The sequence below is a fragment of the Lonchura striata genome, chromosome 12 (assembly GCF_046129695.1).
Source record: "Lonchura striata isolate bLonStr1 chromosome 12, bLonStr1.mat, whole genome shotgun sequence".
In the NCBI taxonomy this organism is placed as follows: Eukaryota; Metazoa; Chordata; class Aves; order Passeriformes; family Estrildidae; genus Lonchura; species Lonchura striata.
The window spans coordinates 7,190,010-7,216,142 of NC_134614.1; the positions used below are offsets into that span (position 1 = coordinate 7,190,010).

At 55.3% G+C, this 26,133-nt stretch overlaps 4 protein-coding genes across 9 annotated transcripts in view; 1 reads left to right on the forward strand and 3 right to left on the reverse strand.

The window, feature by feature from the left end:
* The window catches only part of RNF123 (ring finger protein 123), a 47,903-nt gene extending 39,095 nt beyond the window's left edge, over positions 1–8,808 (forward strand). For all 3 annotated transcript variants that reach the window (XM_021529179.3, XM_077786070.1, XM_021529180.3), the window contains exons 36-39: positions 7,488–7,630; positions 7,958–8,052; positions 8,151–8,236; positions 8,341–8,808. In XM_021529179.3, coding sequence (XP_021384854.2) covers positions 7,488–7,630; positions 7,958–8,052; positions 8,151–8,236; positions 8,341–8,440 — 424 coding nt within the window. In that variant the 3' untranslated portion in view covers positions 8,441–8,808. The remainder of the gene's footprint in view (positions 1–7,487; positions 7,631–7,957; positions 8,053–8,150; positions 8,237–8,340) is intronic.
* AMIGO3 (adhesion molecule with Ig like domain 3) lies at positions 3,345–5,998 on the reverse strand. Its single transcript, XM_021529182.2, has one exon. It carries the CDS (start codon positions 5,737–5,739, stop codon positions 4,213–4,215), a length of 1,527 nt encoding a protein of 508 aa, XP_021384857.2. The 5' UTR covers positions 5,740–5,998; the 3' UTR covers positions 3,345–4,212.
* A 73-nt stretch (positions 8,809–8,881) lies between the features above and the next one.
* Positions 8,882–11,107, reverse strand: GMPPB (GDP-mannose pyrophosphorylase B). Of its 2 annotated transcripts, none has more exons than XM_031505909.2 (8): positions 10,935–11,107; positions 10,789–10,869; positions 10,667–10,715; positions 9,969–10,270; positions 9,814–9,868; positions 9,592–9,719; positions 9,228–9,410; positions 8,882–9,071 (listed from the first exon to the last, which is right to left on the reverse strand). In XM_031505909.2, the coding sequence occupies exons 1-8, from the start codon at positions 11,061–11,063 to the stop codon at positions 8,940–8,942; spliced, it is 1,059 nt and encodes a 352-aa protein (XP_031361769.1). In that variant the 5' UTR covers positions 11,064–11,107; the 3' UTR covers positions 8,882–8,939. The 2 variants fall into 2 exon arrangements, with proteins under 2 accessions (XP_031361769.1, XP_021384860.1); XM_021529185.3 differs by having other exon boundaries at positions 9,814–9,892.
* Positions 11,108–12,197: 1,090 nt separating this feature from the next.
* IP6K1 (inositol hexakisphosphate kinase 1) overlaps positions 12,198–26,133 on the reverse strand; it is a 36,919-nt gene continuing 22,983 nt past the window's right edge. For 2 of the 3 annotated variants that reach the window (XM_021529176.2, XM_021529177.2), the window contains 5 exons: positions 20,100–20,445; positions 17,738–17,948; positions 16,973–17,157; positions 15,509–15,684; positions 12,198–14,715 (listed from right to left, as the gene is read on the reverse strand). In XM_021529176.2, coding sequence (XP_021384851.1) covers positions 14,206–14,715; positions 15,509–15,684; positions 16,973–17,157; positions 17,738–17,948; positions 20,100–20,322 — 1,305 coding nt within the window. In that variant the 5' untranslated portion in view covers positions 20,323–20,445 and the 3' untranslated portion in view covers positions 12,198–14,205. The remainder of the gene's footprint in view (positions 14,716–15,508; positions 15,685–16,972; positions 17,158–17,737; positions 17,949–20,099; positions 20,446–26,133) is intronic. The other variant, XM_021529178.2, reaches the window with a different exon arrangement.

A 26,133-nucleotide genomic window follows, 5' to 3' on the forward strand; every position in this document is an offset into this window, starting at 1 on the left:
AGGGAGGTGATGCTGTCAGGGTGAGGAGAGGGTTGGGACACATGCAAGGAGCCAGAGTACCAGTCTGTACAGGACAAGTCCTAAAGAGCCTTCAAGGTGCATCTCCCAAGGACTTCTGCATGAAGAATGGAGAAGACAGAAGGAAAAACACTGTGCTCACCAGGATCATGGTGGTGCAAGCCATCAGAGCACAGGACAGGGATCCTGGACCAGAAACAACCATGCTGAGCCAGTGGGATGCTGAGCAGGAGCCCGTGGGACCTGCCAGGAGCAGCACTGGGCTGTTGTGATGTTGGGATATTTCTGTCTGGTTCTCCACATTCCTCTCCTTTGCAAACTATGAATGAGTGCAGAGAGATGGGCTGGGAGGAGGCAGAGGAGTTCCTGGGGTAGAAGCAACACACCAGGGAGCAGAAAGGTAAAGAGGCACAAGACTGGGTGGGAGAGGAAGGATAAAAAGACTGCTCAGTTGCTAAATTGTTTCGGGATCACCTCCACTGGAAAGATCAGAAGATCTCAGTCTGCAGATTCCTAATCAGCCTGGCCACCCACCTGTGTGCTCAAGTGCTGCTGGGACCCTGGGGGCTTGGCTGGACCCGTGGACATGGCAGTTTTCTGCATAGTTCCCATAAGACTTTAATTACTGATCCCTTAAACACTAATGCTCCCTCAACAGTGTTGGTGAGCAAGCTGTGGTGGAAGGAGGGGCAGGAGTAGGTGTTTCATGAACCATACAGTCTAAAGGAATCCTTGGTACCTTGCTCTAAAAACTCAGAAAATGGGTGGTCCTGCAGATTTGCGGTGTGTAACATCGGGGTGAATGTGAGCCAGAGCACAGAAGAATTACTAGCTCTGGCCTAGGTTTTATGGTTAAAAAAGGAGTGTGGTCAGTGTTTTTACAAGCTGCCAACTCCAAGTGCTGCATCCTGAGTGATGGGACTGCCAGGGCTGGATTCTCCCAGCCCCTTGGGGCTGTCAGGCACATGCTGGGAGGCAGGAGCCAGCACCTGGCTTTGCTGTTTTGAGCTCTCTGGAAAACTGTGGGCATCGTAAGGAAAGGATCTGGGCCCTGCCGTGTCCACCCTTGGTGACAGGAGAACATGATGGGACGGGCAGTTGGTGCAGCCCCGTTGTCCTGGCTGAGGTGTGAAGTGCCAGAGGAGACAGGAGTCAGTGTTGGACACTGGTCACCAAAGCCAGGCCTTATCCCCACACACACACTGGCACAGGTCCCTGTGTGCCAGGGCCAGTGAGCTTTGTGCTGAACCATTACTGTGCCCTGCAGAGTCAAGGAGCAGGAGGGAGGTTTGGCAGGGAGCCAGGGGTGTAATGGTGGAGATGGCTGCCAGGAGAGGACAGTGTATTCCTTGGGGAACATCCATTAGGTTTCCCAGCTCCTGCTTGTCAGAGAGGCTTTGCTCCTGGCTGTTTTTCCTTGCTGAGATGTTCTGCCTTTCAGGCTGCTTAATGAACTGCTTCTTCAAACAGCCTCCCAGCACTCATTGGATCAGCAGTGTGGTGGTGCAGGATCCTTTCTCAGCATCAGGAACGTGTGAAAAGGAGCAGCAGGACTTTCCTGGGTGGAGGCAGAGGGATGCCTTGAGGGCAGCATGGATACAAATCTCAGAGCAGGTCCCTGGAGAGCAAGCCTCAGCTTTCCTGCAGGGATAGGAGAATTGCAGCCAGCCTAGGAGAGCTCTCCTGGGCTTTTTCTGGCTGATGTGTCCCTGGAAAGGCCACAGGAAGCTTTTCTTACACTCCCTGAGCTTTCCCCAGTCTTCAGTCATTATCCTGAGCTGAGGATACAGGTTTGCAGGAACACTAATGCCTGGGAAGCTGGTATTGGCAGTGGGGGAGGGGAAGATTGTTGGGGAGACAGACAAGAATGGTGATGATGGGTGGGTACACCCACGCCTGGTGCTGGGTCCCAGAGCAGCACTTGATCTTTCCTTCTGAAGGAAGATGTGCTTAGATGTGCTTAGATGCTCTGGCACGGGCTTGGCACTGTCTCAGGTCAGTGCCCTTGTCTGGCTGGGACCTGGGTGCAGTCAGCTGGGTCACTTCTCTTTCCCAGACATTCCCAGGTTAAATTCAAACCTTCCTTCCCATGGGATCCCAGCCTTGGTGCAAAGCCAGGGGTGATGGCAGCACCTCAGCTCCACCCTCAAGGTGCTGCTCACCTCTGTGTCCGACACCGACGCACCTCGGCAGCCCCTGGCACCCGCGGTGCGGCTGGCACGGCGTCCTGGGCCCGTCGGGGCACGGCGCTAACGCGAAGTGACAGGGCCAGCGGTGGCAGGCGTGGGGCAGTGAGGGCACAGCCAGCGGGGGCTGTCGCTGTACATCCGTCACCTCCGCCAGCCACGGGGCACGGACCGCACGGAGCTGCACAAAGTCACTGTCGGGAGGCCAGGCTGCCTCAGGAGAGCTGCTCACCCTCCTTGGATGGGGGGGCAGGGCAGTATTGACAATTTATTTGGGCACAAAGTTGAGTTTTTGCTGGGGAAAAAAGCTGCTTGTTTCCTAGCCAGAGAAGTTGAAAGGATGTGTGTAGTGTGGTCTCAATGCCACAGGATTCTTCCCCTCCTGCCAGTCACAGGGCTGCCAGCAGCTCTTGGGACCAGGGCACTCAGCCATGGGAGGGGGCTGCAGGTCTCTGAAGGTCCCCTCCTGGTCCCCATGATGTCTGAGCTGTGCTCCTGCCCACAGCTGGTAGCCCCAGCCTCCCCTGTGCTGCATGTGATGGCCACATGCTCCTGCTCCAGCTCCAGCTGTGGATAGGATACTGGTGACTGGCAGATGGGTAATATACCCTTATCCCTCTGTGGGATCTGAGAGGCATTTTGTGGGGGCAGAACCTCTCCCTGTTTCAGGAAGAGGCAAGGGTGAGTGCCAGGGAAGGCAGCACAGGTGAAATGAGTGGGGGGCTCCATCTGCAGGGAGCACCAGGGCTTTGCCAAAGGCAGTGCCAGTCCCATCCCTAGAGGTATCTTTACCTTGCATCTAAACCCTGCTTGTTCCTTTCGGGGTCTGGATGTGTCCTCATGTCAGTCAGTGCTGCTCCTTCCCCAGCTCCCAGGCATCATTTCGGGGACCTGCACTCCCAAGGACAAACCACTGGATGTTTCTCTCTCACCAGCAGCAGACCACCAGCACATTTAACCCCCTTGCTGAGGCCACCTAAAGGTCATTTGATGGGAGCAGAGGCTGCCAGTCCAGTGCAGATTGCCTGGCTCCGTGTGTTGGGCCTGCAGGAATTCAGGGCTCCCTCAGACCTCAGCCTCCCACCACTGTGCCCGTGAGCTGCACATTGCTCCAAGGGCAAGGAGACACTCAGCCCAGTGTGAGCTTAAAAAATAGGCATTTTTATTCCAATGGAACTAGAGAATTACGACCCAGGAGAGGGGAGGATTACTCACATTTATCGATAGGCTGATTAGGTTACTGCCTAAATAGCTGTGCTTGAGCAGCGCGTGTCCGCCTCAAGGAGAAGCAGCGAAGGAGCGCGTGGTGCATCGGAGACCTCAGTGTCCTTGGTGGCACGGCGAGCTCTGAGCAATGCAGGCTGGGGCGCTGTGTCTCATCACCTAATCCTGCCTTGACGATTTACAGCTTCTCGGGAAGCAAAAGCTTGTAAGGTTTGCTTGGCTGTGTGGCTGGTCAGACGCTGAGCTCCATCCCTCCTGCATGGCCAGTTTGGGGGGGGGGGGTGTGAGGGTGTGTACCCCCCGTTTGTGACAGAGTCCCAGTCTCCTGCTCCCAGCCATGACATGCTGATGGCAACCGGTGTGTGCTGGGAGAGGACAGTGGCATCACCATTCCTGAGGACCCTGGCATGAGCCAGAACAGTGTCTCACTTGTCACAACTATTCCTTGGCCTGGGGCGGGGGTCTGTGGACATGACAGACCCCCAGACCTGGTGTCACATTAGGGAGGATAGGTGCCCAAATGAAGGGGTGTTTCTCCAGCATGCTGGGTTCTTCAGCGTTACCCGTGTGCTAACAAGCCATTGTCAGCAGATTATGCAAGGCGTTCTTGCTGGGCACCAATGTGCCCATAGCCCAAAACCCACCAGGAGCCCGTGGCTGAAGCGGTTGTGGGTGGTGTCAGTCGCTCCTGTGGGTCATGGTCAAGCCAGGAACTCGGGATGCCCAGTAATCCTGGTCTAGCAGCGATGGAGGAGGCCTCAGCTCTCCTCCTAGCTCTGTCCCACTAAGATACAATGGGGGTATCAGAAAAGACAGAGCTGATGGACTCTGAGTCCGACTTGAGCTGCAGGACCTTGGGGTGCTTGGGGTCGGGGAAGTCCTCACCGAGGGCCAGGCGGATCTTGCCGTTCTGTGTCTCCCTGATGGGCTCGAGGAAGACGACGTGTTTGTTGGCGCTGGCCTTGCGGTTTGGCCCATCGGTGGCAGGGGGAGTGGTGCTGAGGATGGAGGACTGGGCGCTGCACTCCTGCGGGGGGCTGAGCGGGGCCGGCTTCTTGCAGCAGCTCAGGCAGCGGCACGGCGTGAGGTACAAGTAGATGATCACCAGCACCAGGCTCACAATGCAGCCCAGCAGGGTCGTGAGGCCAGTGCTGAAGGTCTCCCCAGCTGCCTTGGGGTAGAGGACGGTCATGTTGAACTCGCACATCCTGCTGAAGTTGTAGGGGCTGTTCATGGCCAAGCCTACGTAGACCCCCGAGAGCCAGGGCTTGGCTGCGGCGATCCTCAGGCTGCCGTTGCGATAGAGCTCCAGGGAGCGATTGCTGTTCCCTGGGTGTTTGATGGGCTCGTGGTGAGGGGTGATCCACATGTAGGTGGTGGCAGCGTGCGGCAGGCTGGTGTTACTGGTGTTACAGGTGAGCAGGATGGGCTGACCCACCACCACCTCCAAGTGCGAGAGGTGCGCATCTTCGGTGCTCGCCGAGCAGTTCTCAAACATGTGTCTGTGTTTGAGGAACTTGATCAGGGACCGGGGCACGTTGTCAGATACCTTGCAGGTGTGTTCCTCAGAGAAATCTTTCACGGAGCTGAAACCTCGTTGATTCCAGCGCTGAAGCATCAGGTAGAGCGGGCAGCTGCACCTGATGGGGTTGTTGTGCAGGTACAAGCCATTGACGATGTTTTCGGGCAGAGCTGCCAGCACCTCCACGGGGATGCTGCTCAGGCTGTTGGAGGAGAGGTCCAGCGTGCGGAGCTTGTGGATTCCCAGCCCCTGCACAGCATGGAAGGGGAAGGTGGTCAGGTTGTTCCAGCTCAGGTAGACTTTCCGCAGATCACTCAGCTTGGCAAAGGCGTTTTCATCCACCCGCTTGATGTGGTTGTCATAGAGCAGCAGCTCCTCCAGGCTCACCAGCGCCTCGAAGTAGTGCCTCTCCACAGCTTGCAGGTGGTTGGAGGACATGTCCAGGTACCGCAGGAAGGAGGCATTGTGAAATGCCCTCAGAGAAAGGTCCCGAATCTGGTTGTGGCTGATGTGGAGGGCTTCGAGGTGCGGGAGGACGGCCAGCCAGTGGTCGTGGAGCTGGGTGAGGGCATTGTGGCTGAGGTCCAGCGTGCTGGTGGTGGGCGGCAGTGCCTGGGGCACCCGCTGCAGCATCTGCTGGCTGCAGCTCAGCAGGTCGGAGGTGCAGATGCAGGCGTTGGGGCAGCGGCGGGGCTGCGGGGAGGCTCGGGGCGTGCACAGCTGGAGCAGCAGCAGGAACAGCTTTGCCACCCGCGGCCAGACCGAATCCGCGGTCACCGGCGAGGACATTGTGGTGGGCAGGAACCTCTGTACAGCCCGGCGGCACAGCCAGGCTCGATGAGACGCGAGGAAAAATCTGCCGCCGTCTCTCGTCTCTCCCTTACTGCTGGCTTGGCTCTACCAAGCATTCACAGACGCCCCTTTGCACCCCGCGAAAGAGAATCCCGATTCCAGCCGTGGGGTTTGAAAAGATCTAAAGGACGGCATCGCCCTGCCCGGCTCTGCCGCGGCTCACCGAGGCTGCCTCGTACCTGTGCTGCCGGGGGCCGGGGGCTGCCGGGGGGTCGGGTGGGCGCCGGCGATCGGCATCAGGGGGCTGAGGCGCTCGGGCGCTCCGGGGCTGTGTGTCGGGCTGGGCGGGCGCCTCGCTGCCTCCTGGAGCTGCTCATCCCTGGAGTGCGAAGTTTCTCAGGGCTCGGCGCCTCCGGGGCACATCCGCACGCTGCGATCTCCGGGGAGCCTCGTCCGGCTCCTTGCCGGGCAGCATCTCCGGGAGCCGGGCGCGCTCCTGCCCCTATTTACGCGCGGGCGGTGCGCGGCGAGGGGGCCGGGCGGGATCCCATTGGCCCCGGCGCGGGGAGTGGTGGCCCTGGCCCGGTCCCTGTCCCCGTCCCTGGCCGTGGCCCTCCCTGCGGGTGGGCAGAGCGATGCGCAGCCAGCACCGACCCTGCGTGGTCGCTCGTCCCCAGGGGACCTGAGGACCACTTCGGCCGCACCGGTGTGCAGCCGCCGGAGAGCCGCGACCGGCCGTAATCCATAAAGCGGCTGCCCCGCCACTGCCCAGCCTCGGGCAGAATGCTGGAATAGACCCGTCACCTCTGGGAGCCCCTCCTGTCACATCCTGCAGCCAGGCTGCGAGTGGGGATGGCGGTCACCCCCCGGTGCTGCTTCTCTCCCAGCCGCGGTCCTTCCGGCTGCCCTAATCCTCATCACCCCACGAGCTGGGGACTCCCCAGCACCCCCGGCCCTGGGGTGAGCAGGGGGGCTGAGCCCGGTGGGGTCCCCGCGGCAGAGGGGATGCCGCGAGCTGCTGACGGGGAAGGGTGAAGGACACGCAGGAATGTCATTATCCAGAGCTCAGGCGGTTTAGTGGGAAGAGGAGAGCTGGGGAATTGTTTTCCATTAGGGCAGCAAAAAGCTAATTTGGCGGCTGCGGCTGCTGCGAGTCAAGGGGCTGTTAACCCCCTGCGCCCTGGCTCAGCCTGTGCTGACTGGCTGCTCCCTTGCTCCTCCTGCCACTGGGGCGGCTCTGCTTGCCCCTGGGCCAGCCACGGAGCCAGCTCTGCTCCTTGCCAGGGGCTGTTAGCAGGCCACGGCACTGGTGCCCGAGGGAGACACTCATTAAGGCGACCTTCATCTGTCCCGGCTGTGCCCACTGAAGCCAGGGAGGGCCACGACTCCTCCCTCCTGCCTTTTGGTGGGACCTGCTTGCCCTGAGCGCATCCTGAGCTGTCCTGTTGGTGCAGGAGGGCCCCAGCCCCTGGTGTGAGACTCTGCAGAGCATGTCCCCTGAGGTGCTGTGACCAAGGGCAGTGCTGGATGCTTCAGCCGCCCTGCAGCAGCCCCAGGCTCAGGCCCTGGCCCGAGGGCTGCAGCCTCAGCAAGTGCTGAAGCACCGCATCGATCCCCGGAGCCTCTGAGTCAGGGTGGCTCTTCGGCTGTATTTGAGGATGTTCCCCTGGACCGGGGGGACAGCAGCTGGGGGTGCTGGTGTGGGAGCACAGGGTGGGTTGTCTGAGGTCTGTGTTCCTTGGCAGGACCGAGCGTGCGACCGCGGTGCTGCTGGCAGATCCCTGCTTCCAGCTGCGCTCCATCCAGTACCTGCTGGGCCACGCCGAGCCCTCGGCCCTGGCAGCAGCCGCCCCGGCCACGGACAAGCGCCACTTCTCCCTGCACACCTGTAAGTGTTGGCACTGCACCGGGACCTGGGCTGTGCTCAGCACCCACCCACAGCCAGGGAGGGAGGAATGGGGCTGCTGGTGTCCGTGTCCTCCGCGACATCCCAGCCCTTTTAGTCTTGGGGACAGGTGTCTATGCCCTCCTCTACCACCCCAGGAGCAGCACTTTGGATGGGGATATATCCAGTGCCAGCCAGTAGTTTTGCTCTCCTCAGTGCCCAGTGCTCCCTGTCTTGGCTGGTCCGCAAGGGCAGCTGCAGCCTCTGTGCAGCAGCCTCAGGACAGCTGAGGGTCCCATTCACCCCACACACACCCAGTTTCCTCCCCAGACACAGAGTACATCAGTACTGAGGAGCTGGCAAAGGTGGAAAAGATGCTGAACCATCTGAGTGAGGAGTCCAAGCAGGCAGCTGCAACCACACTGGTGAGTCCTCCCCCTGCCCCAGCCCTGTCCCAGTCCTTGACAGAGGCCTGGGACACGGGACTTTGGATGCCACTGCTAACTCCTGGTAACCTCCACAGCCCACCAGCGAGGAAGACCTATGCCCCATCTGCTACGCACACCCCATCTCAGCCATCTTCAGGCCCTGCTCCCATAAGTCATGCAAGTGAGTAGCTCCCATGTCTGACCTCCACCAGGATGACTGCCAGCCCCTGACCCAGCCCTGTGCTGTGTGGGTGGGGGCTGATGCTCTTTCCTCCTCTGTCCCAGAGCCTGCATCAACCAGCACCTGATGAACAACAAGGACTGCTTCTTCTGTAAGGCCACCATCACAGGGGTGGACGACTTCACCAAGCCAGCCAGCTCATAGAGCCCAGCCCCACACCACAGGCTCCCCGAGCGGAGCGGGGCAGCCCCCCCGCCTCACACTGGCTTCTCCCCAAACGCTTGCCCTGCTCAGGGCTGTGGGACCCTCGTCCAAAGGGTCAGGACCCAGCACGGGGCAGCAGTGTGAGGCGGGAGGGCTGCAGGGTGGGAAAGGCAGGTGCCCAGCAGCCTCTCTGCCCCGTGGGCCGTTCTCAGGGAGGGGAGCCCAAGGCCTCGGCTCTGTGGCAGTGCTGGGAACACATGGGAGCCCCGGGGCCAGGGCAGGGGTGCTGAGCTGGGCATTTGGGCTGTTAACTTGCCCCTGGCTGGGGGCTGACTTTATGAAAAGCAGCATTAAATTATTCTTCCTTATGTGGTACCCTGAATGATGGGAAAGGGAAGGCCCTGGTGTTGGGGCTGCACTCAGGTGATGCTTAACAGTAAATGGAAATATAAATATTTAATCCAAGGAGAGCTGGGAGCACAGGGCCTGCTGGGGGCTGCTACATGATGATGCGTGGCTCTGGCACAGACTCGGCGATGGATTTGTGTGGCAGCACATTGGCCCCGTTGAGGTAGAGCTCGTCGTTGACGATGACATCCTCGCCCAGCACAGTCACGTTCTCCATGCGCACCTGCCCCAGAGAGGCCCTGTCACATCCCTGGGCTCGGGGCCCAGTGCCAGGCTCCTGCTCCTGCCTGCAGGGACCACATCCCTGCAGGCACAGCCCGAGGAGGTGAGAGGGCAAGAGCTGAGTCCTGATCCCCTGCGGGGGCACACATGTCCTCACCCACTGCCCCACGGAGCAGCTCCAGCCCACAATGCAGGATTCCAGCCAGGAATGGGAGCGGATGCGGGCCCCTTCCAGCACAGTGCAGCGTTTGATGCGCACCCCGTCCTCCACCACCACACCAGCCCCGATCGTCACGTTGGGGCCGATGACACAGTTTGCTCCAATCTTGGCACTGGGGTCCTGGAAGGAGGAGGGCCCATGCCAGGGTTGGAAGGGCAGACAGCTCTTGGCATAGCCCCTGCCACTTGGCCAGCCAGGGAAGAGGAGGGCACAGGTTGAGAATGGCAGTGAGGACAGTGGTGGAACAATGCAGAGAGCTCATGACGTGCCCAGGGCTGCTGTGCTGGGGGCTGGCACTTACCACCAGCACATTCCCTACGACACCAGGCCCCGAGTGCAGCTTCTCGGGGTGCTGAGCCCGCAGCGCTTGCAGGTACATGCACATGCCCGTAAGGAAATCCTTTGGCTGCCCAATGTCCATCCAGAAGCCTGTGGGGACAAAGCCACGGTGACAGCCCCCAGTGTGAGGGTGGCAGTGCAGGCAAGACCCCTGATGCTGCCTGCACTGTGCACAGGGCCTTACCCTGTAGCTCCATGGCGTAGAGCTGCCCATCCTGTGCCATGGCTGGGAAGATCTCCTTCTCAATGGAGGTGGGGCGCAGCTGCAAGAATGAGGTACGGGGCTGAGCAGGGGGCACAGGCCCTCAGCCTGGCCCAGCCTGGCACCCCGGCTCATACCTGGATGCGCTGCAGGATGCCAGGGTTAAATATGTAGAGGCCGGCATTGATCTTGTTGGACACAAAGACGCGCGGCTTCTCCACGAAGCGGCAGATGCGGCCGGTGTCGGCCTCGCACACCACCACACCGTACTTGGCTGGCTCCTCCACGCGGGTCACCACCAGGGAGCCCTCGCCGCCGTGCTGCCGGTGGAAACGGGCCAGCGCCGCGAAGGGGAACTCGCAGATCACGTCGCTGTTGAGGACAAAGAAGGGCTCCCCGTCCTCGGCCAGCAGGTCCCGCGCCAGCGCCAGCGGTCCCGCTGCGCGGCCGTGAGTGACGCCGCAGGGACGTGGTGAGCCCGGGTCCTGCTGGGCCCACCTCTGCCCGTCCCAGCATCGCTCCCAAGTCCCCAGTCCCTCTGGATCCTCACCCGGCCCGCTGTCCCTGGTCCTGCCCATGTCCATCCTAGCATACTCCTGATTCCCCTGCTCTTGCTGGCCCTACCCATCCATAGCCATGTTGCTACCCATGGTGTCCCACTCCCGGTGTCCCCCATCCCTACCCACCCTAATGTCCACGACGCCCCCCTCCCAGCGTCTCTAACCGTGCCGTATCCATCCCGGTGTTCCCCCCTAGCACCCACCCTGCTGTCCCTGGACTTCCTCCATCCCACCTGTGCCCGCCCTCCAGCCCCAGGCTCCTGCCGGAATCCTACCTGTGCCCAGCGGCTCCTTCTCGTGGGACATGGAGATGCGGATGCCGAGCTGCGGGCACAGGGTGAGCGGCGGGACAGACCGGGTAACGGGGGGAGGCGGGGGGAGGCGGAAGGGCCCTTACCCGTTGTTCCTGCTCCCGCATAGCGGCCTCCAGCGCGTCCGACATGTAGCTCACCGCCAGCACCACATGGCTGACGCCCGCCTGCGGGAGCGCGGGTCAGCCGGCGGCGGGGCGGTCCCCGCGCCCCCCGCGCCCCGCGCCCCCACCTGCCGGAGAGCTTCGAGCTGGTGGAGCAGCACCGCCTTGTTGCAGAACTCCACCAGCGGCTTCGGCCGGCTCAGGGTCAGCGGCCGCAGCCGCGTCCCGAAGCCGCCGACCAGGATCAGCGCCCGCATCCCCCGCGTCCCGCGTCTCAGGCCAGCGCCCGCACCGACACGTCAGCGCCGGGCGCGCCGGGCGCGTCAGCGCCGCGCGGCTCCTACCGCCCGCCCCGTTACACCGCCCCGCCCCCGGCACACGGCGGGTCCGGGTCCTACCGCCCGCCCCGTTACACCGCCCCGCCCCCGGCACACGGGCGGTCCGGGTCCTACCGCCCGCCCCGTTACACCGCCCCGCCCCCGGCACACGGGCGGTCCGGCTCCTACCGCCCGCCCCGTTACACCGCCCCGCCCCCGGCACACGGCGGGTCCGGCTCCTACCGCCCGCCCCGTTACACCGCCCCGCCCCCGGCACACCGCGGGTCCGGGTCCTACCGCCCGCCCCGTTACACCGCCCGCCCCCGGCACACGGGCGGTCCGGGTGCTACCGCCCGCCCCGTTACACCGCCCCGCCCCCGGCACACGGCGGGTCCGGCTCCTACCGCCCGCCCCCGGCACACGGCACCGCCCCCGTTACACCGCCCCGCCCCGGCACACGGCACCGCCCCCGGCACACGGGCAGTCCGGGTCCTACCGCCCGCCCCGTTACACCGCCCGCCCCCGGCACACCGCCCCGCCCCCGGCACACGGGCGGTCCGGGTCCTACCGCCCGCCCCGTTACACCGCCCGCCCCCGGCACACGGCGGGTTCGGGTCCTACCGCCCGCCCCGTTACACCGCCCGCCCCCGGCACACGGCGGGTTCGGGTCCTACCGCCCGCCCCGTTACACCGCCCGCCCCCGGCACACGGCGGGTCCGGGTCCTACCGCCCGCCCCGTTACACCGCCCGCCCCCGGCACACGGCGGGTCCGGGTCCTACCGCCCGCCCCCGGCACACGGGCGATCCTGGTCCCACCGCCCGCCCCGTTACACCGCCCCGCCCGCCCGGGCCCTGCCTCCCGCCGGCTCCTACCGCCCGCCCAACCAGGTCTAAAGGGTCCCAGCGCCGTACGGCCAGGTCGTTGCTGCAGCCACCGCACCCTGCCCGGGGCCGGGGCTCCCTCGGGACGCAGCAGCGACGGGGCCACTCCGATGAGAGAACTGTGGCCGCACCGGGCGGGGACGTTCATCCAAACCCCCTAATCCCGTCCCCAAGAGAGGCAGGCACGGCACGCCGCGGACAAAAACAGATCCTTTAATGGTTTTTGGTTCTCTGTGAAGCACAAACATGGTGGTTATTCATGTAAAAACAAACAGGGCCAAGGCTATGTACAAGCTGTGGAGTCCCACCGCGGTGGTCCGAAGGGAGGGAGGCGGCTCCCACTGAGCACCGGCAGCGTGGCCCGTCCGTCACGGCGCAGTGAGGCGGGGAAAGGCAGGAATGAGCGCGGGGGACAGCAAGGGGCTCTCCCGGCGGTGCGGCCCGGCTCATCCGAGCACAGCCCGCGGGGACAAGGACATGCAGAGGTGGGTGGCGATGGGCCACGCTAGGGCAGGGCCAGGGAACAATACGGCTGTTGTGGGTACTTACACCCCCCGCACGCACCCAGCCTCGCTGCCTCCTGCAAACCTGCTCCCTGAAAATCCTGCGAGCCCTGGCAAGGTAGGGACCCGCAGGAGCAATGAAGTAACCCAGCGCAGGGCAGCGTGCCGTGGAGAGAAGTCCTTCTCCAGAGGGTGGGAGGGGAGCAGTGGCAGGCTTCAGGATCTGGGAGACAGGCAGACAAAGTGGGCAGCTCTCCTGTCCCCTTCCACACCAGTGCCACAGACCTGTGCCTGAGATGTGGCAGCCGTGCTTTCCGAGCGGCCTCTGCACACATGGAGTCGGCACACATGCGACATGCGAGTATTCCCCAAACAAGCTTCCCTGAAGTAATTAAAAAACCCCAACCCTGGCCTTGTGGGTACACAGGGTAATGGTAATGCCATGGAACAAGTCAGTAAGAGCAGGAGGGAGCAGCCAGAGCTCCAGCACAGAAACAGGAGCTGAGGTGGAGCAGGGTTCGGTCCGGTACCACTAGGCCACAGTATCAAACATTAATTCCTCATCAAAGGAGGTTGGGGACATTTATTTTGGGAGACACTGATTCTGTGAAGCAAAGCTCAACAGTCAGGCAGTGGTACTGAACAGTCAAGACAGTGGCACTCACTGCTCAGCTAAGTCACCCCCCACCTGGCCTCTAGAGACCCTCAGGGAGGAGATGGGGATCAGCCCTAAGCCTCAGCCTCCCCTTCCACCACCCCCAGACCTGTTGGAAGAGCAGGGCCTGGGGGCAGAGGGTCCCCAGGGGAAGAGGGCAGCTTTGTGCTGGAGGGACATACTCTGTACTTTACAGGAGGGAAGGGTTGAAATGGTCCAAAATGCCCCACTGCACTGCTGGGGTCATGTTAACTGCTACAGGTACTATTGCTAGCCCACGAGCTGAGCACTTTCAAGTCAGTGGTCCAGGGCAGAGTCACTCCTGCAGAGCCCTGTGCCTGCCCATGCCATGCCATGCCAGCAGGGAGCAAGCAGACCCCAGGCTTGAGCTCAGCTCTACGTGTGCGGCATTCCCTCCAGGCCACAGCTCTGCCAAGGATTGCATTTGGTCATTTCATTTCCGTGTTTGGGGTAGCTACTCACAGTGCCCAAACAGCAGAAAAAGGCAGCATCAAAAGCAAAGCCCCACCTCCAAAACCCAGGGCAGAGCCAGCAACACCGAACACAGGGACCGGCACCTGACTTCTCACCGGTGGCCTCACAGACTCTGCCAACCATCAGGCAAGCGCCCTCTCCAAACAACTAAGGAGAAATTCAAAGGGGAAGCTCCTGAAGCAGAAGACTCCTCACACCAGAGCTCCAGCCTCGTCTAGGGCCCTAGGCCCTCCTGCTTTCTCTTCCCTATGTCCAGGTCCTCCCTCCAGAACACACATATGATGAGCGAAGAACCGGGACACCTGACACCCAGCAGGCATCTACAGAGCCTCCTCCAGAAGGCAGAGCAAGTGCGGTCAGAACCATCTGGTCAGCATGAGGCGTTCTTCTGTCCTGCCTCACCTCAGCTCTTCTATCCAAGTACATTTAAAAAACAACAGAGCGATACAGTTGTTTAAAACCAAATTTGTCTGTGTTTTTCCTGTAGTAGTGGGTGGTCTTGTCTGCTCCTGCCACCAGGACAAGAATAAGAGGCCACATCCCAGAGCTACTGGTTTTCCTCACGCATCTGTTCCATGATGTTGATGAGGCTTTCCAGCCCGAACACGTAGCCCATGTCGGGTCCGTCGTGCACAGTGGGGTCGTCGCGGAAGCCCTTGAAGGTGCTGTGTGCAAAGTCAATCATGCGCACGTCCACCTTGGGCTGTGCCGAGGAGCCGGGCTCGGAGCCGCCGCCGTCCTGGAGGCTCTCCGGGACAGAGCCGTCCACGCGCTTCAGGCGCGCCTCCGGCCGGCGCTCCAGCAGGGCCCCCGCACGGCTGTCCTGCCCGTCGTAGATGATGAGGAGGGAGCTGGAGTAGAAGCGGTAGGAGGCCTGTCTCTCCAGAACCGCCTTCAGGCTGCGCAGTTTGGCGAGGACAGGCTCAAAGAGGTCCTTGCGCAGCTCAATGCCGTTGTGGAGGTACTGGTAGAGGGCATTGCGGAAGCCTTCGATGGAAAGGCCGCGCCCATAGTATTTATTCCTGCATAAGTAATGCCCTGTGTCCAGCTGATAGACCTGGAACACCAAAGGAAATGCACATCAAGTGGGAGCAAATGTACAGAGGGAACTCATCCTATCTACATTACGATGGAGTGGGAGCAGGAGACAGCTCTGCCCGTTCCCTGCATCCCAGAGCAGCTCATGGGGCCACCCAGGGGCATATTCAGGATGCCTGAGCACTAGTTCTCTTCCAGGGCACCCAAAAGGGGCCACAAGTCCCAGTGCCCCAAAAGGCATGACACAACTGACCCCAAGAGTTAAAAAGCTAAGTCTTACAACAACTCAGGCAATCCTCTGGCAGCAGGAGCTGCCAACACCTATTGCCACTATGTGGCATGTGATTAACGAGGAGCCCTCATTGCTTCAGAGTCTGTGGGCAGAGATCTGGGTTACAAGATCTGGCTCCTTCAGCAAGTGGGGAAAGGAGCAATTATTGCACAACAGTGAACACTTGTGCACAGGCACAGCAGAGCCACTTTTTAACATTCAGTGCAGGACAGAAGGAAATGTCAGACACTTCCATTCTCATGCATTGTGATTCTAGCTGAACACTAAGCCACAAAAATAATTTATTAGAAAATCCCCTAATTGTCTGTGAATAAAGGCGCTCTGGACAAAGAAGGCCATCTCAGGAAAAGCAGGTTCATTTGTTTTAGGCTTAGAAATTAAGATAAAAATAGCGTCAATGCTGGTGTACCTACCTGCAGCGGGAGGTTCAAATTCAGTGCTCAGCAGAAAACACTAACTGGGAGGCTCAATGCAGCTATGAAAAGGAAGGTACAGCATCTGCAGCCTGGGGGATCCCTACCTGCATCCCACACACACGCACACCCAAGGTGGCAGAAGTGCTCTGTTCACACTTCTTCATCTGCCGAGCAGCCTTCTCCTCAGAGGCATCATCTCCATGCTGTCTGGTCCCCATCTTCAGATCAAGCACGCAGGGAAGCTTGAAGTGATGCACCACGTTCTCCAGCAACAGGAACTCTGGGATGTGTGTCAAGGAGAGCTCACCCACCAAAGGCACCCAGGGGCCACCACAGACAGGGACTTGGGCCAGCAGGAGATAGGGCTGGACAACAAATAGGAACCAAAGAACAGACAAGACAAACAGCTTGGCGAGTTGAAGAAAAGGACAAAACACAAAGAGTGGACCCAGACTTTGATAGCTGGTAGAAGGAAACAGCCTAGAAAGTGGAACAGCCAACAGCAGGAAGGTCACATGCAGTTGTACTGGAAATTCAGAGAGGAAACTGAAAAGCAAAACACTGGTCAGGAAGGACATAGTATACAAGTAGGAACTGCTGATCCATTACAAGAGAACTTAAAGTCTAATCAAATTAGCCGTTTGACCATATGGATAAACAATACAAAGCCTACAGACTGAAAACTTAAGGGTCAAGTAATGGCAGGGCTGGCCTGTCCAGAACAGCAGCACTGCCCAACACACAGAGGGGAACTGGGGAGGTGACAAAGCCAGGAAACAGAACAGTAACAGGAGCCCTCTGTCAGCAGCACACAATGGGCAAGCTCCTGCACTGGGGCACAGCACTGAGAACACGGCCCAGGCATTCTGTACAGCAACTTGTTCCAAAAGGGGGAAAAAATACCCCAAAAGTTTGCCCTAACAAGTCCCACAGGGTACAGATCAACATGTAAAATCTGAAACAGCAATCAGAGCACAGCTGGATTAAATGTGCAAGAGAGAAACTCTGTTTGGTTTAGAAAGAGGAACTTCATAAAAATAAGGAAGTGTGCATAAAAAGGAGAGGGCAGCCAAAGAGAATGATTTCTCTGCAAGCGATGTACGCTATTTAAAAACAAAATCTGGAGTCTCCAAGCTCACACTTGAGAACTGGAGAAGGAAGCCCACAAAGTTAAAATTATGAAGAATACAGCTATTAAAAGTAAGTTTGTTTCCATGTGAGGAAAACAGAATCAGGTGAAACACAATAATCCCGCAAGCTGGCAAGCTCAGCAAAAGGAGCCATTTGTGAAGGCACAGGAAACAAATCCATCTTCCAATCACATGAAGAAGTCAGTCTGACTGCCTGAAGGTGGACTTTAGGGCCCCTTCTAAAATCCAAACCATTCTATGATTCTTTAGTGTCACAGTATGGGAAACAGGAAGGAACAGCTAGAAGAAACATGTAACTCAACTGTGGTTGAGGACAGAAATGCCAAGGGAAATGCAGGCCTGGCTGCCTCAGGCACAGGCGGGTAAGGCCAGGGCAGCAGCAGCCTGACACACCTGGCTGTGCTTCCCAAAGGATACTGTACAGCTTCCGGTCCTTGGACTCGGACCGCATGCGGCTCAGCTGCTGCTTGTGGCAGCGCAGGCTCCAGGGGTTATAGCTGATCTTCTCAGAGCTCAGGCCGCTGTTCCCATCCAACATCTGAAATGGAACATCTGAGTGGATGTGCAAGTCCACCCTGGGACTCTTCGTTTCCTGGATGCTGCTGGTGTAAAGACAGAACAAACCTGCCCGTTAGAATCCATCAGTTCATCACACACGACTGTCACAACTTCAACTGGCACACAACCATCTTCTGTTCCTTCTGCTGCACACAATGCAGATCTACTAAAAGCAAATCCTCACCAGCACCCTGGGCTATGGACCCATGCTCCAGGATCTGGTCTATTTAATATATCTGCTAATAGAGCAAACAGTAACACTTGCTCCTCTGGAAGTTCTGGCTGGGGTGAGGAGGCAGAAGACCCCTATTCAAAATTCCCTGGGAAGAAACCCCTGGGTTAATAACCAGGTGGACTGAAGAGTGTTCAAATCTGCTCTGTATGCTTTGGTTCCACATCTGATACACTGCCAACACTTACCCTGTATCAGAAGCATTTCATATGGATGAACTGGTCCTGAACCCAGCAAAACTCCTGACAGAGTCTGCAGTGCCAAAATGTGCTGGGCTAGCAAGTGCACAACAGCCTGGCCACCTTAAGGAATTGCAGAACATCCTCAACCACAGGAGTAAGGAAGAGAGCTCTCCTGTTATTCGTGTTGTCCCTGGGCCCTCCAAGTTTTACCTTTCGGTGCTGTCACTGGCCAGGCCAGGCTTCTCCTCCTTGTGCTCAGTGCCGCTGCTTGACCTGTGAAGGCTCCGGCGCGAGTGCTTGCGCCGTGGCTGGTCCCTCTCTGGCAGATCATCCTGCTCCAGAGCCTCATTCTCCACATAGGGATAGGCCACCAGGTTAATGTAGCCATCACTGTCTCCCTCAAAACAGACAGATACCACACCTGCCAGGGAGAAGTAACACGTCAATTCTCCTGGAGGAGGGAACACAACCATTATCAACCAAATGTTCTGCAGGAGAGAGGAAAACAGCTCATAGAGAAGCGAAGCAAACCAAGAGCAATGAAAGAGGGGGAAGCTCTGCCACCACAGGAAATAAGGACAAAAGTACAGCTGGAAAGCTGAGGGTGTGATTTATTTCCTTCCTTCAGTCTTGCAGCAAATGTTAAATTGGAGAGAGTCAAGTTCAGTCTGCCAAGATGCTGACGGGAGCAAAGCATGTAAAATATCTGGTTTGCTTGGATAAGTACCTACGTCCTGCAGAAACATTCCTGCTGTTGACAGGGATGTCACTGGCCAAGCAGGACTGTGCTTTCTCTGCTAAAGGAGCTTTCCAGCATCAGAGCAATGAAGTACAGAGCCCTAAGGCTGAGGTAACACCTGCCACTCATCACAAGTCAGCCAGTCTCAAAAGAGGGATCTGCAAGGATCCAGGCCTTCCTAGCAATAAAAACAAGGGGCTCTGGAAGCATAACTACCTCTGCCAAGGGCAGGCAAGCAGGACCCTGTGTCCTGTCCAGCTTCATCTTGTGAAGGCTCCTGGGAAAGCACCAGACCAAGGGAGGTTATAGATCTTCCACAGCACAGACTCAGAATTTATCTGGCCAGCCGCAGAGCAGGACTGCTGACACTTCCACTCAGGGCTGACATCTTCATTTCTGGGACTACCGCTCCAGCCCTGAAAATGAGGCCATCAGCCCATCTCCTGATGTGCAATGACAAAATGTTTCATTAGCTTGTCACTAGTATTGACTAGCTGCCAGGAGTTTCAAATGACAGATGCACTGAACCAAATGATTTATCACAAACATGAGGAAACCTTGCCCTGCCCAGCTGATGCTGGCCATCCTGTTCTCGTCCTTCTTTTCTCCTCATCTGCACAGGACAATGTTAGCAAGGTTCAGGTGCCTGAAACACAACTCCAGAATGTCACTACATAAAGTTACTCCAAGTGCTGCCTGGATGTGCTCAAAATACCTATGTGAAGTCTTACAGTAATATCCAAGTGCTCAGACAGAAAATATCATACCCAGTGTTTCTCTCCCCCAGATCAATAGGAAAGATTTCTAGGACTATGAGGAAACTGCACAGGATGAAATCTCACACTGGGAGAGACATGCACATCCCATGCCATTAGAGTACCAGGAAGTACCTGACCTCAACAAGACAAGAATCCATCTGGACTATCAGCTCAGTTGGTTTTCAACACACCACCCCAAGAAAAACTCTGATGGGACACTAGAGCACTGTGTGGCCTCAGAATGGCCAGAGGGTTAAGAGAGGACCCATCTGTTGCAGACTGCACCCCTCACTCATGACAACCTGTGTGCAGACACCAGGAAGGAAGCTGATACTGCTTTGAGACAATCAGGCTGCAGTAAGATGCAAAGGGAAGATCCTGAACAGATGGTGGTCCCAGCTGTCTGTAAAGCACCACCTTCCCAATGCCATGTGGAGAGAAAGCAGCAGAGGGAACAGGAACACTGAGCCCCCCAGAAGCCCACCTGACCACATCACCATCCTGAACACAAACACACAGGGCTGGAAGCCTATCGAGCTTCTCAAAGACACAGCTGAGCTGCCAGCCTCCTACAATGACACAAGCACTGGAAAATTCCACTCCTTCAGCTGGGGACAAGGTTGCACCTCAGCATTGGGAAAGCCATACTTCCTGCTACAGCAGCTTGCTGCTATGGGTCCATAAAAGATGGGATGAGGAAGCAATAAATTATGGAACTGGAATTTGCAAGTGCTCAGTCTATGATCTGGCTTCATTATCTCAAGGTCAAGGCTGTAATTGACAATAACTTGGAAATAAAACTGCTTAAGTTACACATCCATAACCTTGAACTTTGGACTACAACTGTCACACTGCATATTTTCTGTCTAGAAAGAGGAGCACATTCAACTCAGTGTGCCTACCAATAAAAAAGCAACTTCCTCCTTTTTCCAAGTGCTGCTATCAAATTGCCAGCCCACAAAAGGGAGTTTAAAAAAAAGCAAAATTACCCCAAAAGACAGTAGCAGCTGCAGGAAAATGGAAGGGCAGGTTCTTAAAGGCTGTAACTGCACTCTGTAATGCCAAGAGGCCTCACCTTTGTACTCAGGTGTGAACTCCTTCATTTCTGGGGGCAGGGACTCATAGAAGCGCTGCTCCCGGGTGATGAGGGGCTTGCAGACAGTGTGGTCATCGTAGCGCATCATGCTGCTGTGCCCGCCCACCTGGTGAATGAAAGGCTCCAGCAGGACCCCCCGGTCTCCAGAGCGAGTGGCATTCTTGCCATACTTGCCCACTTCCATGGTTTGACAAACACACATTGCGTTGGGCACCCGTTGCACTCCTGGAGCATGGGGAGAGCCACATGGGCTGGGAGGGGTAGTTCAGGAGTGGTCAGGCAGCCACAAGGGAGAAATCCTGGCAATTTGCTTCCTTGCAGTGATCTGAAAAAGCAATAGATTCCTGTTAGTAAAGGACTACTTACACTCACTCCTTGTTTGCTTGGAGAAGTTTACGGTACTTATTTATTCCCACATCTCTTCGGTTTTCTGTTTACATCCTGCTTGTTCCAGCATGCTCCTCACCACCTCTTTAATCCTAGAGGTAAACACACACTAATTGGAGGCAGTCCCATCTAGAGCTCCTCCAATAGGATTGACAGCAGACAGGAAAAGGAGGAAATACGGCTATTTTAAGCCTCCCATTTTTATAAAATATTATTTCCTTCCCTGTTCATTTTATTAGTCAGGCAATGAAGCAGACTGTGAGCTATAGGCCACACCTGCCTATCAGTACTGGTGACTGACACAGGCAGTACAAACATTTCCAGAATCTGAAATCCCCTCCTCATCCCTCTGCATTTTTAATATCTAAATAATTCCTGTTCACCTGCTACTGTCACACTGTTTCCTCCTTTAGTGCTCACTTCTCTTCAGGCACTGACATGAAAGATGCAGAATAAGACAGTCATTCTGTCACTGTGTGTGCTGGAACTGAATGGATTCTGCTCAGATTCTCTCCTTTTACTCTCAGCCTTTCAGGACAATTTCCTAATGCTTTCACAGGACCTATATGCACAACAAAGCCCTGATCTCTAGAGGTAAGCAAGATATATCACTAAATCCAAATGAGATTACAAGTGCTTTAGAGAAGCAGATGGTCTTTTAGTGTTTGCAGAGTGCCCGGTATAGCCACAGGATGATGGAAAAGTAAAGCTGTCCAAATTCTCTCCAGATGACTTGCCCTTTTTCCAGCTTAGATCACAGCTGCCCCTGAGGCTGCTAGGGAAAATGTCACAGGATTTCCTCACAACGATGAGTTACCCAGATGTTGGTACAACAACCAAGTGGTGACTACAGTTTCCAAATGCATCGAATTTCCAGTTTCTTCGCACAGCAACAGCCAAGGGCAGTAATTTAAGAACTGAGGGATCCTGGAGGCCTGAACAAGGGACACGGCTGTTCCTCATCCAGCCACGGGATGTCTCTGCAGCCACACAACACTGCCAGGCCGGGGGAATTCTGCATGAACAGGAGCTCATCTCCCCCGCTCCAATTCGATGAAGCTCGAGGGATTCAAAAGGAGGGGTGATACTTCATAACACGTTTAACCCAATCTAACCCAAATTCCCCACAGCAGGACAATGCCTCTCTCTCCCTTTCTGTTCACTCCTGCTTGCTGCCTCACACTGGGTTTTTGGGATAGTATGAGGTACGTACATTTGAGTTGAATCATCTTGCTGATCCCGTGGAAAACATTTCCTTTTGTGGTTACATGACCACACTGCCACATTCAGTGCAAGGGGAATAATGTGAATGTTCAGCTGGCTTTTAAGGCAGGGGCCAGGAAATAGGAAGGAAAAAAACACACAACACAGATAGTCCCTCTCTGAAGTAACTCATGTCAAAGTTTGTTCAAGGCATCCCTCAAATTTGTCTCCCAAACTCACTCAGAGCCTAAGCTAGATCACAAACAAAAACATGCTGGGGATTTCTCTCCTCCCTCTTGTTTGCTTTATCAAGAAGAAGAAACTTCAGCTCATAGATGTTTTAGTTGGGTTGAACACAGTTAATATCTAAGAATAAGAGAGGTACCACCATTTGCAAGAGGTCAGCTCTTCACAGATTCCAGACAAATGTTTCACAGACTAAAGTCTCCCCCTCCTGATGCAGCTTTGTCTTGGATTCAATTTCTTTTATTTTTGCCAATAATAAAGCACAGCTTTCAGCTATTCCAAACAATACAGAGGACAAACTTAACTTCACACCTTCCTGTAGCTTAAACTTCACAGGACAAGAGAAATACAAGATTTATTGGTGTGACAGTTGTCACACTCAGGGGACATGCACATGATGCTCAAGACTGCAGTCATCCAAGGGCTGCTGGGAAATGGCTGTGGCCACCAAGTGTCCTGGGCTCACAGTCAAGCACCCCAGCACCCCCAGGAAACCCCAATATGACAAATTGTGGCTGTGCAGGCTCCCTGGGAGGAAGTGAAAGCCATAAAACCAAAACATTCTGAGGCTGTGACACAAGAAAAGGAGCTGGGCATCAGGTGGGGAGAGAGTCCAAAGCCAGATACAACTGCTCTACACACACATCCACAGAGTCTAGAGAAACAGTGATACAGGCAGTATTTTCCCATGTTCAAGTGAATGTGAGAAAAAAATACTTTGTGGCAAGCAGCATTTCATAGGCATTTGTAAAGATGAACATTTCCATAGAGCTTGAGAAAGAGACACTTTAATAGCTCAGATACAGCTTAGTGTTTTTCATCACACTAACTCAAAGGGTTATTACTAAACATGGACACCATCCACAAAGACAGAAGAATCTTAGCAGTTTCAAATGAACATAAAGCAGAAAACTATTTGAAATTCTAAATATTACTCATCCTTTGTCTGTTAAACAAAGGCATGAGTTCAATTATTTTAGCTGGCTTAAAAAATTCAAGTCCTTCCAATTAAACTGCAATACACAATGCACAGTCTAAGATACAGCTTGAGGGAGACCAGTTCATTTAAGCAGATCCTTTGGTATCCACAGCTCAAGCAGCAGTGAAACACCCGGGCCAGTTTAGCACCCCCTTCCAAGAGAGTGATCTCTCCTTAAACAGACAGAGTGCCCACTGAGCTGGATTCGGGAAAGGTGGGGGATGGGATTTAGGAGCAGAGTTATCTGTGACTACACAGACATATCAACCCCCATATTTCATTATCCTCCCCAGTAACAGACTCGTACACTGGAACAGAATCTGCTCTACAATATTTATGTCTAGACATCTCTTTGTCAGTGTATCTGCTCCAAGTCTGATCTGCATACCTCACTGTTTAAACACTTCCTGGCAATAAGACGTGTTTTCTTGTAGTAACACATTTCCAAATAAAATTCAGTATGACATCCAAGATAACTCTGCTCTTCCTAACCCATTAAGTGGGGTAAACCCTGTCCTCAAAACCAAACATCACCCTCCAGCAGGGAATATATCCCTTCATAGAAACAGAGCTGTGTTCTTCAAGACCCAGCCAGAGACCTCTTAAACATTACTGAACCCTGGCTGAAGACTACAGGCGTCTTACCAGACCAGCATCAGACCCAAGGAGATGCCCCTGCCAGTACACAGCACCAGAGAACAAGAACAGCAGTGTCTCCTCTGAGGATGTAACTTAAAGGAGACAGAAAAATTAGCCTTGGAGGTCACCACATGGCAAGAGGTGAGGGCAGGGAGCTGCAGTGCCATGGGTGTGAGAATTACTGCTGAGCACCCCATGATGTGATGTCCCTGCTCTCTGTAAGCCATCTTGTATGGGAACACTGGCAACGCTTCACGACTCACTGGTAAAGCTACTTCCCTAAATAAAAAGGAAAACAAATGCTTTAAATTGTGATGAATCACACACAAGAACACTGACTGCCCTCAGCAGCTTGCACATCCATGTTTCCAGCACGTCGCTCCTCCGACTCCAGCCCCCAGGCCCTGCCATAAGGAGGGCTAAGGCAGATGGCCACTGACGACTCTGGAGACAGGCCACAGGCAAGGGATAAATACAGATCCCAACGTCACCATGACACAAGCTGGACCTTCCCTGAACAGCCCCAGAGCACTCAGGGGCAAAGCACAAGAATAGAGAATACCAGTATAGCAAACAAGAGGAGTACAGCATTTGGTCAATTGGTTCCTGGTGAGCTAGACTCATTAGCAAAGAAAAGCAGAAGCATCTGTTCTGAAAAGCAGGGCTGTTTCTACTCATGCTGGATTGGATGAGGTATGAGAAGAAAATCCAGTCTAAGAAAGTTAAAAAAAACTGTTTCCCACAGTGCTATGAGATCAACTTTCCAGTACAAAAGCTGACCCCCCCCCCACAGGTTTGAAACATGTCTGTCAAGTTAGCAGTAAATGGAGATGAGCCCTGGGACCTGGGCAGAAAACACAACTCTCCAGGAACCTGCAGCAATACTTAGGATGTAACTAGAAACATTTGGCCTTGGTGACATCCAGGAAGCTACAGATTTTCCTAGCTTACTTAAGCACATAGCTCTAAATCCTGAGCCTTCTCATGCATCTTGTCCAACACTTGAACTACTACCAAACACTCCTTTCTGGACGGGCTGCTCTCACCGTGACAAGTATGGCTCGTCAGATTGAGGCCAGGAAGTAGAATACAATCCATATACATGCATCCAAAGTGGAACAGAAGTCTAAGGAAAAGCTGCTCAGTAATGCCAACCGAGGAGGAGAATGGCAACAGTGAGGCTTGGGGAGGAAGTGCAGTGAGCAAGGGCTTGGAGAGGACAATAGCCACTACCACGCATGCTCCACCCTATGCCATGAGCTGAGCTTCCTTCACCAATCCTCGTTCTTCCTCATCAACAGGGCACATATGCACCAACTGCTAAGTGTTCACAAGGAAAGAGCCAGATCTAAAGACAGAGCTTGTCTGAACCTAAGGAAAGGGAAATTAAGCTTATAGTACAAGTCCTTAGACATACATGTTTCTGGCTCTTAAAGATCTGAAGGAAAACTCTGCTGGTTTTAGCTGGGAGAGTTGATTTTCTTCCTTTTAACTTGTATGGGGCTGTGGTTTGGATTTTTGCTGAAAACAATGTTGATAATAGAGATGTTTTTGTTATTGGTGAGCAATGCTAACTGAATAAAGGCTTTTTCTGCTTCTGACACTGATCCACAAGTGAGGAGGCTGGGGGTGCACAAGAAGCTGAGAGGCAACACCCCAAGTGGCCCCAGGGATATCCAGACCATATGGTGTCAAGTGTAGCATACAGAACTGGGGAAAGAAAAAAGGAACAGGGGATATTCGAAATGATGGTGTTTGTCTTTCCAAGTCACTGCTACTGTGATGCAGCCCTGCTTTCCTGGGGACAGCTGAACACTTGCCTGCCCAAGGGAGGCTGGGAATGAGTTCCTTCTCTTACCTCCCTTGTGAATGCAGTTTTTGCTTTACCTGTTAAACTGTCTTTATCCCAACCCAAAGTTTTGTCACTTTTACCCTTCCAATTCTCTTCCTCATCCCACCAGGAGGGAAGTGAGTGAGTGGCTGTGTGGGGCTGAGCTGCTTGCTGAGGTTAAACCAAACAGACTATTTGTGCCATACTTCTATCACAAAGATCACAAAGCTTCAGCATTTCTGCCAGCAGCCTGCGAGACCAGGAATTTTCTCCTCTTTTCCTAAGAAAGAAGCGGAAGCCAAGCCTTTTCAGCTCCTTCTGAAGAAAGAGAGGCTGAGCCATGTACTTTTAACTCTGCTTGGACTGCTGAAACCACTCACTAAAACCAGTGCTTAGATCTGGATTTAAATAAGGTTTTTTCTTCTTAGAGGCCAGATTAGCAAGAATTGCAAAGGTCCTTCTGCTGTTACCTACACATAAAGCATGGCAAGCTTTCCGGGAGGAATGAGGTACTGGGAGTCCTTGTTAGGGATTCAGACCCAGGACACAGACAATACCCCTTTGCTCATACTGGCACCCTAAGTGGTAACCTCTCTCTCTCTTTTTATCTTTTTTTTTTTTTTTTTTTTAAAGCCAACTCTCAGCACACAGCCATTAATAGGGAAGGTCTGTCACATTCAGCAACATATGGAGCAGGTACTCTGCAACATTTTGTGAACACCTGTCAT

What these genes read in the sequence shown, in the direction of transcription:
- GMPPB (XM_021529185.3), bottom strand. Translation starts at nt 11,063, where the DNA reads ATGCGGGCGCTGATCCTGGTCGGCGGCTTCGGGACGCGGCTGCGGCCG. An exon ending in GAAGGAGCCGCTGGGCACAG is followed by an intron (nt 10,271 to 10,666) that starts GTAGGATTCCGG and finishes ACGGCCGCGCAG; the next exon opens with CGGGACCGCTGGCGCTGGCG. An exon ending in TCGTAGGGAATGTGCTGGTG is followed by an intron (nt 9,411 to 9,591) that starts GTAAGTGCCAGC and finishes TCCTCCTTCCAG; the next exon opens with GACCCCAGTGCCAAGATTGG.
- AMIGO3 (XM_021529182.2), bottom strand. Translation starts at nt 5,739, where the DNA reads ATGTCCTCGCCGGTGACCGCGGATTCGGTCTGGCCGCGGGTGGCAAAG.